This window comes from Patagioenas fasciata, chromosome 13, assembly GCF_037038585.1.
Source record: "Patagioenas fasciata isolate bPatFas1 chromosome 13, bPatFas1.hap1, whole genome shotgun sequence".
NCBI classification, from domain to species: domain Eukaryota; kingdom Metazoa; phylum Chordata; class Aves; order Columbiformes; family Columbidae; genus Patagioenas; species Patagioenas fasciata.
The window spans coordinates 20,347,741-20,362,084 of NC_092532.1; the positions used below are offsets into that span (position 1 = coordinate 20,347,741).

The 14,344-nt window shown below is 41.1% G+C and overlaps 1 protein-coding gene and 1 long non-coding RNA gene across 10 annotated transcripts in view; one reads left to right on the forward strand and one right to left on the reverse strand.

The window, feature by feature from the left end:
• The window catches only part of LOC139829040 (uncharacterized), a 308,145-nt gene that overhangs the window by 70,462 nt on the left and 223,339 nt on the right, over positions 1 to 14,344 (forward strand). The window lies entirely within an intron of this gene.
• Positions 1 to 14,344, reverse strand: part of CDH5 (cadherin 5) — a 29,278-nt gene that overhangs the window by 10,187 nt on the left and 4,747 nt on the right. For all 3 annotated transcript variants that reach the window (XM_071814349.1, XM_071814347.1, XM_071814348.1), the window contains 2 exons: positions 2,564 to 2,747; positions 3 to 291 (listed from right to left, as the gene is read on the reverse strand). In XM_071814349.1, coding sequence (XP_071670450.1) covers positions 3 to 291; positions 2,564 to 2,734 — 460 coding nt within the window. In that variant the 5' untranslated portion in view covers positions 2,735 to 2,747. The remainder of the gene's footprint in view (positions 1 to 2; positions 292 to 2,563; positions 2,748 to 14,344) is intronic.

The following is a 14,344-nucleotide window of genomic DNA, read 5'->3' on the forward strand; positions in this document are numbered from 1 at the left end:
ACCTACTGGTGACATTTCTGGGACAGATCCATTGAATACCTTCTGTACAAACACGGGGACATTGTCGTTAATATCATAAACCTTGATAATGAATTTAGATGGGGGTTCCAGTGACTGGTTGTTTCTTCTGTCAATAATGAGAGCTGTCAGCTCATACTCTGCTTTCTTTTCTCTGTCCAGTCTCTCAAATGCATATACATCACCACTGGTTTCTTCCACTTTAAAAATGGTGTTGGCGTATTCACCCTCTATAATATACTTGGCGTAGTTGTTCCTTACGCTTGATGTGATCTAGAAGAAACGATAGAAGTGAGCTTTGGTGTCTGGATGCAGCATGGTTTGTACCAGAAGATACACAGAATCATAACCTTCTTCAGGCTCAGTTTGAAACCAGAATGGCCATCAAGACCTCTGATGACAGCTGGAGTATTGCTGAACAGACAGCACTACGGCAGCTCCAGCCATGGCTTATGGGATGAAACTTGCATCCAGACTGACGGTTGCTTGCTTATACATCAAGAAGCAATTTTAAATTTTTTTTTAGATCGTATCTCATATTTCCTAGAGATTTAAATTGTTCATTCAGTTGACACATACAAATCATTAATGTCATTATGTCTGAAATAACACATGCCACCACGTTCAGTTTGAGCTACTCTTGTTTGCAAATAATCTTCTGAATTTAGCAGAGATTTTGCTTAGATTGCACAGAATTACAGAATCAGATCTTCCTTCACAGGTATTGACATTATTCAGCATTAGTTTCTATTATTGGTATTTAGCAGAATTCCTGCTGTAGCTGACAGCTTTCTTGTATTTAGTCGCATGCAATTTTTTCATAGTCTTACATGCCGTGACAGTAAATTTCTACCCCATAGATTTTAAATTTTAACATTATATGCAATGAAAATGGGATGGGATGAAAGTAATGAACAGTAATCAGTTTTAAAATGTAATTTAATCCGGTCTCAAATGGTTTTGCACATCATTTAATCTGCAGGTAATCTGATGATTCACCCTTTTCCATACTTCATCGATCTAAGGACAGCGATAGCAGGCTTAAACCACCATTTTCTGTGCATCATATCAGCATTCTTACTTCAGCAAGCTATTTATCAATGATTGCTGGGTTTGATCAAGAATTTCTAGTCTTTTGTTACTGATGTTATCATAAATTGCACCTGTTAGGTATTCAGGATTTGTTTTATCCCGTAGTTGTCATTTACTGTTGATCATGCTTTCATTTCTGTTTTCTGTTTGGAAATGTGTCATTTGCTTCCCTCATTCCACATACTTAAATCACACTTCTGGCTGCTGCGCCTGCTGCGGAACAGTTTACAACTCTGGAGATGTAACACAAGAAATAACCCCAGCCTTGCCTCAAAGACAGGATAGCCTGTGCCTTCTTTCTCAATTTTTATTTACTTATTCAGTGTAAAAGGTATAGACTTCCAAGACTGCCTTTTCTAAAACTGAGGGTGAACGTAGAAAGGAGAGGATCCAAGGTCACGAAAGATAAAATCAAATTGTATCAGCATATTCCTGCAGCTGTCGCTCAGTTGTGCCACGCTGCTCCTGTGGCCTCTTTTAAAGGGTTTATCAAGTGTTCAATCCTGCAAATGCAATGCCCTGAACACAGCCATTGCAAAAGCAATCAGAAGCACTCCACTGCTGAAAGACCACAGAGCACAGTACAAAGTGAATTACTCTTATTTAGGACAGCTCCAGGAATGGAATCGTTCTCCTCAATCTACCAGCGAATTGGTCTGAAATGAAACGGAGATGCCCCGTGTGAGCTGCGCGCGGCCTCTCCTCTCCCTCCCGCGTTCTGGCGCTGAGCATGAAAGCTCTGTTTCGCTTGGCGAGACGGCTCTGACAGGTGCTGATTGTTGTACATGGGGGGAAAACCTACAGCTGCATTTATCTGGAAAGTGTCAAAGCAGTTCAATTTGAAAGACTAGATTGGAAGAACTTTGGGTGATACGCGCTTAATCATAGGATTTTTTGAGCACTGCCCTGAAGAAAATGAGTTTGCAAGCAGGTCAATGCTCATTATCGTTTTTTTAAATTATTTTCTCTCACTTCGTGAAACAAATATTTTGATTGTGCAACAGTATTCCTAAACATAGCGCTTTTGTTTTGTATCCAGGCGGAGGGATGTAAACTGTATGGTTTTTCGTGCATAGGTTTTTATTAGCTGATCTCCTGGCTTTTTGAAAGAACCTTGAGCTGCCAGAAAAATATTGACATACATCAGCCGCCAGACTTCCTTCCTGTGCACCTGTGTGCGGTGCAGTTGTTGCTTCACTGCGGATGCTCCATACTTGCCGTTCGCTAAAAGTTGTTAATATTCTTCAAAAGAATTAGAACTCCTTTGACATTATTCTTGATTTCCTCTGTGTCCACATTCTTAAGATGTTAACACGTTAGTATGCTGGAATAAAGACCCATTTCTGTTTCCTTTCTTTCTCTTCTGCCTAGACTGCAAACAAGTAATACTTTTCGGGATGCCCATTTGCTGTCTGCATTTCTAATTATTCATTGCTAGCAGACTGCTATTTACCTTGCCAACATGGTGTGGTAATGGCGTATCAATCTCTTCTTTGATATGCATTTGGTTCCATATCCAGTCTCTCTTCTGTCGTTTATGACCGGCATCGTTTGTTTTCTGACTTTCGCTGTCAGCAAATGCTGGAGCCAAGAACAATGAGAAGAGTAGAATAAGGTGGTTCATCTTCTTCTGTAGCCTAGAAAGTAATATAAAATATGAAAACTATATAAATAACAACAGGTTGATCAGAGAGAGCACTTGTGGACACGCGAACAGACTTTTCTTCTATAGGAAAGTTTGATTACTTTCCGTATTTCTTTTCATCTGCCTTAGCATCCAAATTTAAAATACCTGTCTTCTTCCTTCCATGGAACAGTTTTAACTAGATGACAACTGTAAAAAGCAACAAAAATATTTTAACAAAATAAAATTGTACAAGATTTGAAAGCTATCACAGAGGGCAGCAGCCACTGGAGCTGAAGAGAAGGCTCAGTGGCGAGGAGCAGCCGCTGTGCATCGCGGGCCACTCAGGACGGTGGTGGTGGGGAGCGGCACCGAGCTGAGCCAGCCCACAGTGTCTGTGAGCTCGGCCTGAAATGAAACTTTCCAGCATGACAAACCCAAATGCAGTGTTTTGACTTGCCCTGACACCTAATATGCTATAGTCAATATCTTCATATGGAAAATATTGATTTAGAATAAAATCTGATTTTTTGGTTGAAAAAATGATTCATGTGAAATTTTCAATCAATTCCAAGTACAATATAGCAAATTATCTAGCTCAGAGAGCTCATTTAGTAATTCAGTCCCTTGTCTTTTGAAACGTTTGAAGACACACATAAAGTTCCTTTATCCTTTATTCTCAGATTTTACCATCTACAAAATGATGATCTGTGAAATTATTCTCAGGTGAAACCATGTTTTTGCATCATATATTAATATTAGCAAACTTTAGGTCTGACTTTCATATCAGATTGAGAACTTACTTTAATGTAACAAAGCCGATTAATTTTCTTACTAAATTTCCCCTTCACAATATAAAGGACTGTCAGGGAACTTTAACACTCAAATAATCAGACTTTGAATTACACATAAATGAATTTGCATTATCTTTTAGGATCTGTCGGCATGCACATCAAAAATAAAACCATTAACTGGGCTAGAGAAGTTTAGATCACACAGGTTGCTACATGCGAGATTAAATTAATACTTTCGGCAGGAAGGTGCTGTGATGTTTCCAACATCACTCTTCGGTAACAGGCAATCACTGTTATCCCATGGTGCGCTATGATTGTCACTAAAAAGATGTTATTTACCATTAAATTTTGCTTTCCTGTACTTTTCTCACTTCTACATTGTTGTACATAAGCTGAGGAGCACTCCTTTTTTGTGGTTGTGTAGGAAATGAGCAAAGAAGGTGGCCTTGAAGTTGCTTTTTAATAGCTAAGCTGTGTTTTATACTGTTTTGTGGACTCATAAAATTTTTGATTTAGCCAGTTTTTTGTATTCTATGCTCTTATTTTGGCTCTGATTATTTTTAGAAAAATGAGATATAGTTGTTTTGCTTCGTTTTGTTTGTATACATGAAGATTCTACAACTGGAAGGCGTTGATATGATTCTGTGGTCGTTGCAAAGGTCTATTTTATTAGTAAAATTACAAAACATGATAGCCAAAGGAAAGCAGTTGGTTAGTATCAACTAGTCCAGGCTGTAGTTTTGGAAAAAACAGACTATAGTGTTAAAAAAAGCGTTTTCTCTTGGACACCTTTGGTGTCCTCATGTAGGGCCTCTGCTTATCAGAAATTGATGGCTCAAATTAATCATGAGTGTATGGTTATCTGTGTGGGAGCTCTGGGACTGTGGTCATATCCTGATGATTCCTGAGGATCCATGCAGCAAGTGCAAACTCTGCTTTTGAGTAGGTGACCTGTACATGTGTCATAGTTCAGGCCTTGTTTGAAAGCCTGGCCGTTAATACAGAAAGCACTAGACTGAATCTTCTTAAATATATGCACATTTCAGCTGAAACTTAAGCTACCCCTTCCACTCAGCAGATCCATCTTTGTCTTCTCAGATTTTAAGGCTTCCCTTCCTTCAGCTTGCCCAGACTTCCCGGTAACTTAACAGTTCCTTTGTGAGCACTTTGGTGGGGTTTGGTCTGCCCTCTGGTATGCACTGTAGGTCAAACACAGGCTGAGATAGAAGAACCTCTTGCAAAAAATGACTTCTGCTTTGTCTTTGGCATCTTTCAAAATGTCTCATTTTGGTAGAAGTAACACTGCACACCCCAGCACTTCGCATGCTGTCTTTTCTAGGGACGTTGGATGTGTGTTGCTCCATAGGACAGTCTGACTCTTCTGACTCCTCTATGTTACCACACCAGTTTTCCGTTCAACAGCGGGAAGTCTATTGCTATTGAATCTGTAGCTGAGTTCATCACAATATTTCAGAATCCCCTTCTTTGGCAGCACATACAAACACTTCAGAAGTAGGACCCTGCTGAGCAGTAACTGGATAAGGGCACTGTCCTGGTGTGAAGGCCATGTTCCATGGATGTTAGCGCTTGACAAGCTGTACTAAATGCCCTCTCTTTTTCTGGCCATGGTAGCGTTCCTTTCCAGCAGATCTCATTTGAAACGCCCGAGGCAGCAGCAGAACAGAGACATTCCCATTCCTGAGCAGGGGAATGCATGCCCATGGAGTCAGAAGCAAGACAATTTCGGAGGGGTGACAGGCGGATGACACGTAGGGAATGGCTTTTCGTTTCTTCTGATGTCTGCTGTGGCAGCCAGGACTGAGAAAGGAAATCAGATGTGCCCTTTCAAGCAGTGTCACCCACGGCCACACGCTTCCGGAGAAGGGGACAGCACAGCATGAGCTGTGACCGACCTGTCCCATGCCTGGTTCTCCTGGCACGCTGCCCTGGGGTCCCATGGCTCGCCTACCTTAACACACCATCTCCAGTTGCCCCTCTGTCTCTAGCTCGTCGGACCAATCATTCACACTTTCCCCAATTTAATCAGGGACCATAAATGTTCCTTAAAGTTAGCAGGGGAATGGTTTATTCAGATAGCTAAGTTTCTCGCTTTGCACTTAAATTTTCTTTCAGCAAATGATGGGTTTTTCCACCAACATTATTCACTTTATGTGTTGAATTATTTTAGCAAATAACTCTTGGTCTGCGGGGTGCTGTAGACAGTTAACTGAGAAATTCTGGTATTCAAACTGATTTATGGGATATATGACTCATTCGGCGTAGTTTCTTCCTGCAGATTGGGAGTAATTATTAAAAAAATGTCAGGTGGAGATACAGAAAATAGTGTACTAATTAAAAGTTTGCATTTTACAAGTTGTTTTGGTAAGTAATCAGCTGTAAGTTTGATGAGAAGCTAATACAAGTAAGGTGCCTATGTAATGAAAACACATTTGATGAAATACTTGTATGAACATTTGTGGGTTTTTTCCTACTATTTGCCTCTTATCTGATTAACTCCTCACTCTAAAAATGTATATTAGTGCTTATGTGAGGTAAATTTAGTTAGCAAACAAATTTCTTCTATGCTTGCATGTTAAGTGGAAGGTAAAACATGTTTCTCTATGGAGTATTTGGTCAATGAGCAAACAGTTGTAGCTGAAATGATGTATTTTTCTGGTTGATCAGACTAAAATCTTATGCTAATCTTGACATTTTTTTCAGCAGCTGAAAAGCAGAAATAGTGCTGGACACAGTGATAAGAGAGAAATTTGCTTAAGGTGGCTATCATGCCCCAAAAAGGAAAAACAATTAAAAGGTTTGTGCCACTATTATTAACATATTCTACACACCTGAGTGTCAGAAAACCTGAGTGTCAGACATGATTATTGATGATTGAGCTTGATACTTCATGATACCTTTTACTTACAGTATCTTGGTTGGAATCTGAACAACGTAAATGAAAATGCAATAGTGAGAGTGACATCAAATCAGAAAATATTAACAAGACGACTGATAAATCAATACTACAGAACCTAATCTGCTCCATTCCACAGTACTCGAAATTCTGCTGTTTCTGGTTGTTACTCGAACCCGAGCTGTCACCCTGCACCCATGTAGATGCAGGTCGCGCTAAATGCCCGAGGTGCTGTGTTCAATTGGCAGAGATGAGGAGGGGGTGAGGGCTCCCGACCCTCACTGCAGATGAACCCACCGAGCCCTGAGTGTGTCTGTGGGTGCTGGCGGGCTCAGAGAGACTGAAAACCGAGAAAACATTCTTGAGAAAAGCGTTAGTTTAATTTAATAAGTGTTTTCTGACTTTCCCACTCCTGTCTGCTGTACCCTCCCCAGTATTCCTAAGAAGCTCTGTGCAAGGAGCTCTGTTGAAGTTGCAGTGGACTAACCCTACAATACAGAGCAGACAACGCTTCGAAATTACCTTTTTTCAGATGCAAAAGATTTACTTTGATACATGATCTAAACACCTCCAAAATTACTGTGCTCAATGAAACCATGATAGATGTAATGAGAAAAGAATCCAAGCCAGTGTCAAGTAACAAAATGACCCTGAAAAACACTGCTGTACGGAATCCATTTTTAACGTTAATTTTTCATCTATATGATATTTAAGAGCAAAGGTAAATGTGTGCATGCAGTGAGGAGTAAGAAATAAGAAGGTGAGACACCAGACACGTTCTCTTTGCCATTCCGGTAGTTAAGAGGTTTAGCTTGCTTTGCAGAGGGAGCATGTTTGGTAAGCAGGGAAAACATTATTTAAAGGAAATAGTCCGAGCAGTACTTAATGCTGCCTCTCAGAGATCTTAAATGGCTGTGCAAACATGAGTTGATAAAGCCTCCTCATTTCTCTGAAGAGTATTGCAGCTAGATAAAAGGCAATATCCCTTTCAAAAAGCACATTTGAAGCACCGAGGACTTCAATGTGTTTGCCATCTCCTGACGGTGGGCCGGGATCAGGACTAACAACACGCTCAGATTTTGTTCTCCCAGTTTCTTCGTCTCATAATTAGACGACATTGCTCTAACAAACCCAGAGAAACACAGCAGCAAAGTAATCACATCGGTACAGTTGTTACCTGCGCTCCGGCTGCTGCCTGGCATCTCGGTTGCAGAACCCGCACGGCGTGAGGGGCTGAGCGCCACAGGCAGTGCCGTGGGAACGGGAACTAGGGGAGGTCTTCGCACTTTAGTGACATCGCTTTAAAAAACTGTCTAAGTCAATTGTGCAACGTTTGCGTTGGAGCAATCATTTTTTTGGTTGCGTTTTCAGATATCATTTGTTTCGGGTGGTTATTCCATGTTTCTCTTATTTCTTATTAAAGCTGCCTTGTCTCATTTCCTCAACACTGTACAATGATTAATTTTAAAATAGGCCTTTCCTGAGAACACTCTCCTGCTTTTTCATTTCCAGGTTATTGAGCTGATGTAAATGGGCCTAGTGCCTGACTACCTGGTATTATATTTTTGATTGTCCTTGTGTCGATTTTGTGCATCTGAGAAGTGGTTTCCACTGATGACTAAACAATCTGGAGTGCAGACGCCTACCTGAAAACTGAATATAAAACGACATTTTATACTTGTGATAGAACCTTTGAATGAATAGCCACTTCAGCAATATCTTAACTAAATTTCCTACTTAAAAAAAACCCCACACGTCACTCAGCGTTGTGAGAGCACTCTTGTGTGCATTTGGTACTGTTCAGTTCTTGGCATTAACGCTGCAGCACTGTATATCAATATAGCTGCAAAGTTAATTCAGCATTTCTGGTTTTGGCTTTGGTGTTGGCTCCTCATCTATTTTCCAGGGAAAGGCAGAATAATTCTAACCTGAAAGTTCTTTGTGATTTCAGTTCCAAGTTTCTGGTAAGTCAGGGGAAAATTGTATTAATGGGTTTTTTTCCCCCTGTCCATTCATCTCACCAAAAGATTCTCTCCTGGCTGATCTCATGGGTAGATGGAGTCATCAGCCAGGACAGATGCCTCTTTCAGAAATGGAGAAATTTGGTTATAAAAGATCTGTAAATACTCTCTATATGTTAAAGATTCATTGTCTGGTAGAAAGCAGGCAGCCAGATTGGTCTAACCACTGTTAATTATCTTAGATATAGAACTGGCTATAAATGAGGCAGTCAAGCACAGACTTCTTTTTTAAAGAAGCAAAGGCACCCTCCAAGCTAATGAGTGAGCGCCCGTGTGCTCGAGAGGGGTGAGCAGCAATAGCGAGATCTACCTGAACGCCCCCCCGAGCTTCCTGACACCCTGGCTTACATTTTAGCGAGTGACTTGTTGACTCCAGGATTAAAGAGCTGCGTTAAATACTGAGAGAAGGGCACATGAAAAGGCTGAGCGTGAACTGAAAATAAGAAGCGTACAGCCAAAAAGACGTTCGCTGTAAACAAAATGATTGTAGAGAAATGAGTGGTGAAGAAAGTTGTTTCCAGTTGTTTTCTAGAAGACACCTCGTCACAGATCTGAAAGAGAAGCTGGATGAGTCAGGTGCAGGGTCTGATCTTGTGTCATAAATTCTCCTGACTTTCCTGGAGTCTGTTTTACATCAATGGTGTGTCTGATGGTATTTTAGCTGGGTAGATGAACAAAAATAGAAATGTGGGGAAAGACTAGCCCATAGCAGGTTTGCTGCTTTGAATCTCTGACAGAGCAGTACTGCACATGCAGTCATCATAGTAGACCAGAAATACCGTGCTTCGTGCTTTTGTCTGTCTTGGCTCCAAATCACTCTGAATCCAACCCATTATACGCAGGCATGACCTCTGGGACAAATGGGGAAATCATTTTGTTGGTGGTGCTACTTCAGCTCAAACACTGTTCCTTGCAGCACTGACCTTCAAGGGCATCCTGATAATGGCGTCAGGAGACTCATGACATTTACTGCCTGTGAGCTGGGTGGGCAAGACGTAGTCACAATCTCCCTTCCACTCACAAAAATCCTTTGCTGACAGATGCTGATCTTGTTGAGAGAGTTCAGAAGCAAGCCTGCTGGCCAAAATCTCAAAGGTAGAAGAACATTTATCTCCTGTTGATTTCTCTCAATTTCTAGCTAACCTTATCGTAATGTGTATTCTCCAAAAACATATTTGCAGTTTGGAGAGCGCTGTCTGCATTCTTACATGACTCCTATCTGATAAAGAATGGATTAGTTATAGAACTGTAGAATGTGTGTTGCTGGTGTAGGTTCAGATTCAATTTCCCGGTCACAAATACATGGCTGAGATCTTGATTTACCTATACATAACACCCATACAGCTTCTGTTTGAATTCAAGAAAATCTCAAACAGCTTTTTTTCTGGGGAAATTTGGAAGAGATGGGCTGTGTTCTCCAGGGACTTGTGGCCTCTTGTGGACAGTGTTAGTTTAAATACGTCTGGGGATCTGAAACATTTCTGTTTGTGGACATGAATCCCTTACATGATCTAATGAAACATGGGACTGTATTGCTATGTAACTTATAGTATGTACAAAAGTACCCAACTTCCACATAAGCTGGCGATTAAGCTATTTTCTTTTCTGTGTGGCACATCCAAAATCTTACCTAGTGAAGTTATCCAACCAAGAGGGACTGCTTCTGTGCTTGATGTGTGCAAACTATGATTCCTATTCTAATCTTTAATGAAATAGTTTTTCTATTGATCTATAGAATCCTGGTTTTTATCTGAGTTTGTTGGTTGCAAATCTGATAACTGATAAGCAAGTTAAATGCATATTTTAGTTACTGGCCTGGTCTCTTCGTGGACTTTTAGGAAGCATTATTTTGGGCTGGATAAATTAGTAATTCTTATTATATCACATGACAGTGCCCTGTTTAAGTGAGAGTTGTTTGCTGTGGTGAGGATGACATATGTGATGAAGGTAAAACAATACTTTGAAATCATTAAAATGAGTGGTGAGTACACCAACTGGTTTTTCCTCTTCTCATGAGATCAGTTATGTGGCGTAATTATTGTTTTAATGGATGGCTGTTTTCCTTTCATATGAGCATCCTGGTATTTCCAGCAAGTAATTCACTAGTCTTAGTAAAACTGCCAGCCTTCTGCCTTGCCCAGGAGAGGAATACCTGTGAAGGTCTATCACAACCATGTTGAATCATTAGGTGAGCTTTAAGAATCTCCCTCATTTCACGCTCTCAGCATGCAGATCGTGTACCGTGCCAGCTGCACAATCAATGTCTTTACTCATTTTTCACAATGTTATTTGTCATCACAGAAGCTGTAGAGATACTTGGGAACTGATGAAAATCAATTTGAACAGAATACAGTACATGAAGCACCGAAATGTATCTGTTCTGGTGCTGCGTAGGAGTTCTTACTCTGGCCATGCTACTATAGTCATATAAAGCTTTACTACAGAAACTTGCCCTGGAGAGACCCCAAAATGGATTACAGTGCTTTAAAGAAGCAGCAAGTGGTATTGTCCACTCTTTCCATGTGTAAAGCCTTTTATTTCTCATACAAATATGTTGGTACAAAATATAACAAGGGGAAAAATGTGCTTAAGCACAGCGCCCAGTTTAAATCTAGCCACTAAAAGATTTTGAAGCTCATTTGTGATTAAATTATTAAGCCAATTTGTGTCACTGTTTCATAACAAGTAAATATATCATTGTAACCAGAAGATTTTGTCTTTCTCTCAGTTGTTGACAGCATGAACAGCATTGAGATAAGGTGATAAGATGGTCTTCTAATGCTCTTTACCAGTTCTGAGCTTTGGGAGCACGAGTATGAGGGCTGAATGACTCCTGAGGAGCAGGAGTGTTCTGGTGTTTACTGAGTCCGCTCAAACCCACAGGCAGAGTTTGGGTGTTGGTACAACATATTATCACCTCATCGTCAGCGTGTCATATAGATACTGTGCTCTGTAGATTTAGAATGTTCCATTTTTTAAAATCAGGAAGCTCGTAGGACCTATGACTAATATGATTTATTTGGTTTGCAGATGTTGCAGGGCTGAAACTAATAATCAAATGACAGAAAATTTGTTCTTGGCTACACGTCTTTTGATGACAGTTGCCGAATGTTGTTGAAATCTGAGCTATTTTGGGGGTTTAACTTTGCATTAAATACAGCCCTTCTGTTCTGCAGTGAGCTAATAAGATGGGTGGGATAAACCCTGCATGCATAGTTTGGAACTGTAAACATTTACCCTTATGAATTCTTTGTCCAAAATATAAAGCTAAGAGGAAAATGTCTCCTATCCAGATTAATTATTGATCAGGACAGATGCTGAAAATAGGGATGAAGTGCCAGTGTTACAGGCAGGCAAAGAACTTGTTCTTTGCTTATATCCAAAACGCAGTTTCAGGGATGACCTTGCAGTCAGGGGTATTTATTCCTGTGAAGGCTCTCACTGATTTGAAGAGCACTTGGGGCTCTGTCAGTCTCTGTGCCTGTAGATCCGGTTTCTTTCTCGCTTGCTTTGAGCCGATTTCCTTCTGTTTGGTCCAAACTGTTGTGGTTCCAGTAGGAGAGACAGAGGTGCAGGTGTCTCAGCTCGGAGCCTCCCCCATCCCCAGCACCTCCCACACCCAGATGATGATGTTTGATTTTTGGGGAGGGGGGTTTGGGTGAGAAGGGGACAAAGGAATCCTCCAAAATTATTTGGCTCATCCTAGTGTGGCAGTGGAACAGGTCAGGTATATTGGAGGTGTTTGTGATCGCCAGGAAGATTTCTCAAGCATCGCAAACCAGAAGCTTAGTTTCCAGCAATAAATTGTGTGCACATTTCAGAATGGATGTGTTTTGATAGTGCACCCTGGTTAACTGTGCTGTACACAGAGATCAGCCAAAGCTGTCACTGAATGTTTAAGAGTTTGGCCAAACCGGAACAAAATAAGATACACTATGAGAATAATGCATTATGGAGCTTTTTCCACTTCCCCTTTGTTTCCAGATAAAGCCTTCATATGGGAGAGGCTTCCTAGCATGGAGCTCTGACCGAGTACCTTTGATTAAGGAAAAGTCCCCATCCTTTGAGGAACTGCATGTGAGAAATCTGATATTTTTTTTAAAGTACAATGTAGCTGTGTTTACAGCAGATAAGATTTTTTGACATTTTCCTTCAACAAAAGCTCAAGAGCGAAAGTATCTGTCTTGAACACGAGCATCATGCACAGGTCACAGTAATTGATATTTATTGTGCTAACAGTAATCTGAAGCAGAGAAACCATGTTTAGCCAGCTGTGTGCTCTGATTCCTTTATCCAGGCTATTCTACTGGGTAACTGAATACATTAGTATTTCCTCTGAAAATTAATTTTGTGTCAGATAAAGAAAAGCATGTACATATACAGAAATCCCTTGTTTTCTGGCTGGGCAAGAGGCTAAAAAACCAGGGTGTGTCTGGATATATTTTGTTTGGTAATCTGTATTCAGTATTCTTCTCCCTTTTTAAAATCTCTAATTCAAATGTCAGTTCATTCTTCTCTATTTCCTGGCCTTATTCAGCCAGACTTCCAGACCAGGCTAATTAACTTCAAGACCTTTTCTGCCCACCCCTATAGTTACAGTCTTTTCCTGGAACATTTCCATTGTTATAATCTCCGTGTGTTGTGAGATGATAGAAATGATATTGTTACTACTCTTATGAATTTACAATGAGCCTTTCAATGTTTTTACTTACGGCTTAGCTCTTGTCAGGAAAATCTCATCTTCACATCAAAATAAAACTAGGGAAGCAGGTTTCCAGCTTACAGTGCTGGTAAAGAGAACCTGGAGGGCCTGAGAATTCAGGAAGCTTAAAAAGATGAGGAAAGCTGTTATGAGTTTTGTGACTTTATTTAGAGCTAAAGGTTTTTTTTTTTTCCGTGTAGATTTGTTGGGAGTGATCGTGATTTAAGGGTGTTGTGTTTTGCTTCATTATCTATGCACCGGCTTAAGCAGGTCGTTAGTCTGATGAACTTTACAGCCCCAGTCCGGAGGCAGCGAGGGGACCCGCGCCCCAGGAGAGCTGGCTTCGTGAAACAGATCGCAAATGGAGTAGGTACCAGTTCGATGTGTACGCCGTGGCTACAGGAGTGACCATGGTTCAAGGCAGGCCATGCTTTTGTGTCCATGCAGTAAGAAGTCTTTGTGAAAGTGATAAAAGTGAGAGCTGGGGGCTTTCAGCTGCGTGGCGCGGGGACGTTTGTGCCCGCGGGTCTCCTCCAGCCAGCCCAGGACGCGGGCTGGTGGCAGCTGCCCTGTGGGCTCAGCGCCGCCAGCACCGGGAGCAGCCCGTGTCCCCCGGGAGCTGGCGGCTTCAAAGTGACCTGGCTGCTCGGGAAGACCTTACAGCAGGGCTGTGCTTGTGGGGTTGCTGCCTGACTCTGAAACACAGCTGGGGGTATTTCTTAAGCTGAGGTGCGAGGGTTTTTTTTCTCCTTAGTGGCTTTATACATGGAATATTTCTTTCTCCCACAGCTCATATTTTAATAATAGCCACTGAAAACCCTGTTCTTGTGTGAATTAAGCCTTTCTCTTTATTCAAAGCCGAAGATCAATCCATATAAGGCAGATAATACCGCTCACCGTTTCACAGCAGGAAAATGACGCAAGATATTCCAAAGAGAAATGTGCCCCTTTCTTCCTGTTTGAAACTTAAGTCATCTCCAAGTGCAATTACTGGAGGATTCAAGTATCTATTCTAATCTTAAACTTTTACCAAGGCTGCTGCTGGCAAATCTAGTGTGCAAAGCAAATGAGTTTGTTAAATGGTGCTACAGATGAGAGAGCTCTGCAATAGCTTTGTCACTGTCAGGTTCACATTATTGTCTTTGTAAAATAGACCCATTACAAAAAGCATTCCTGCTT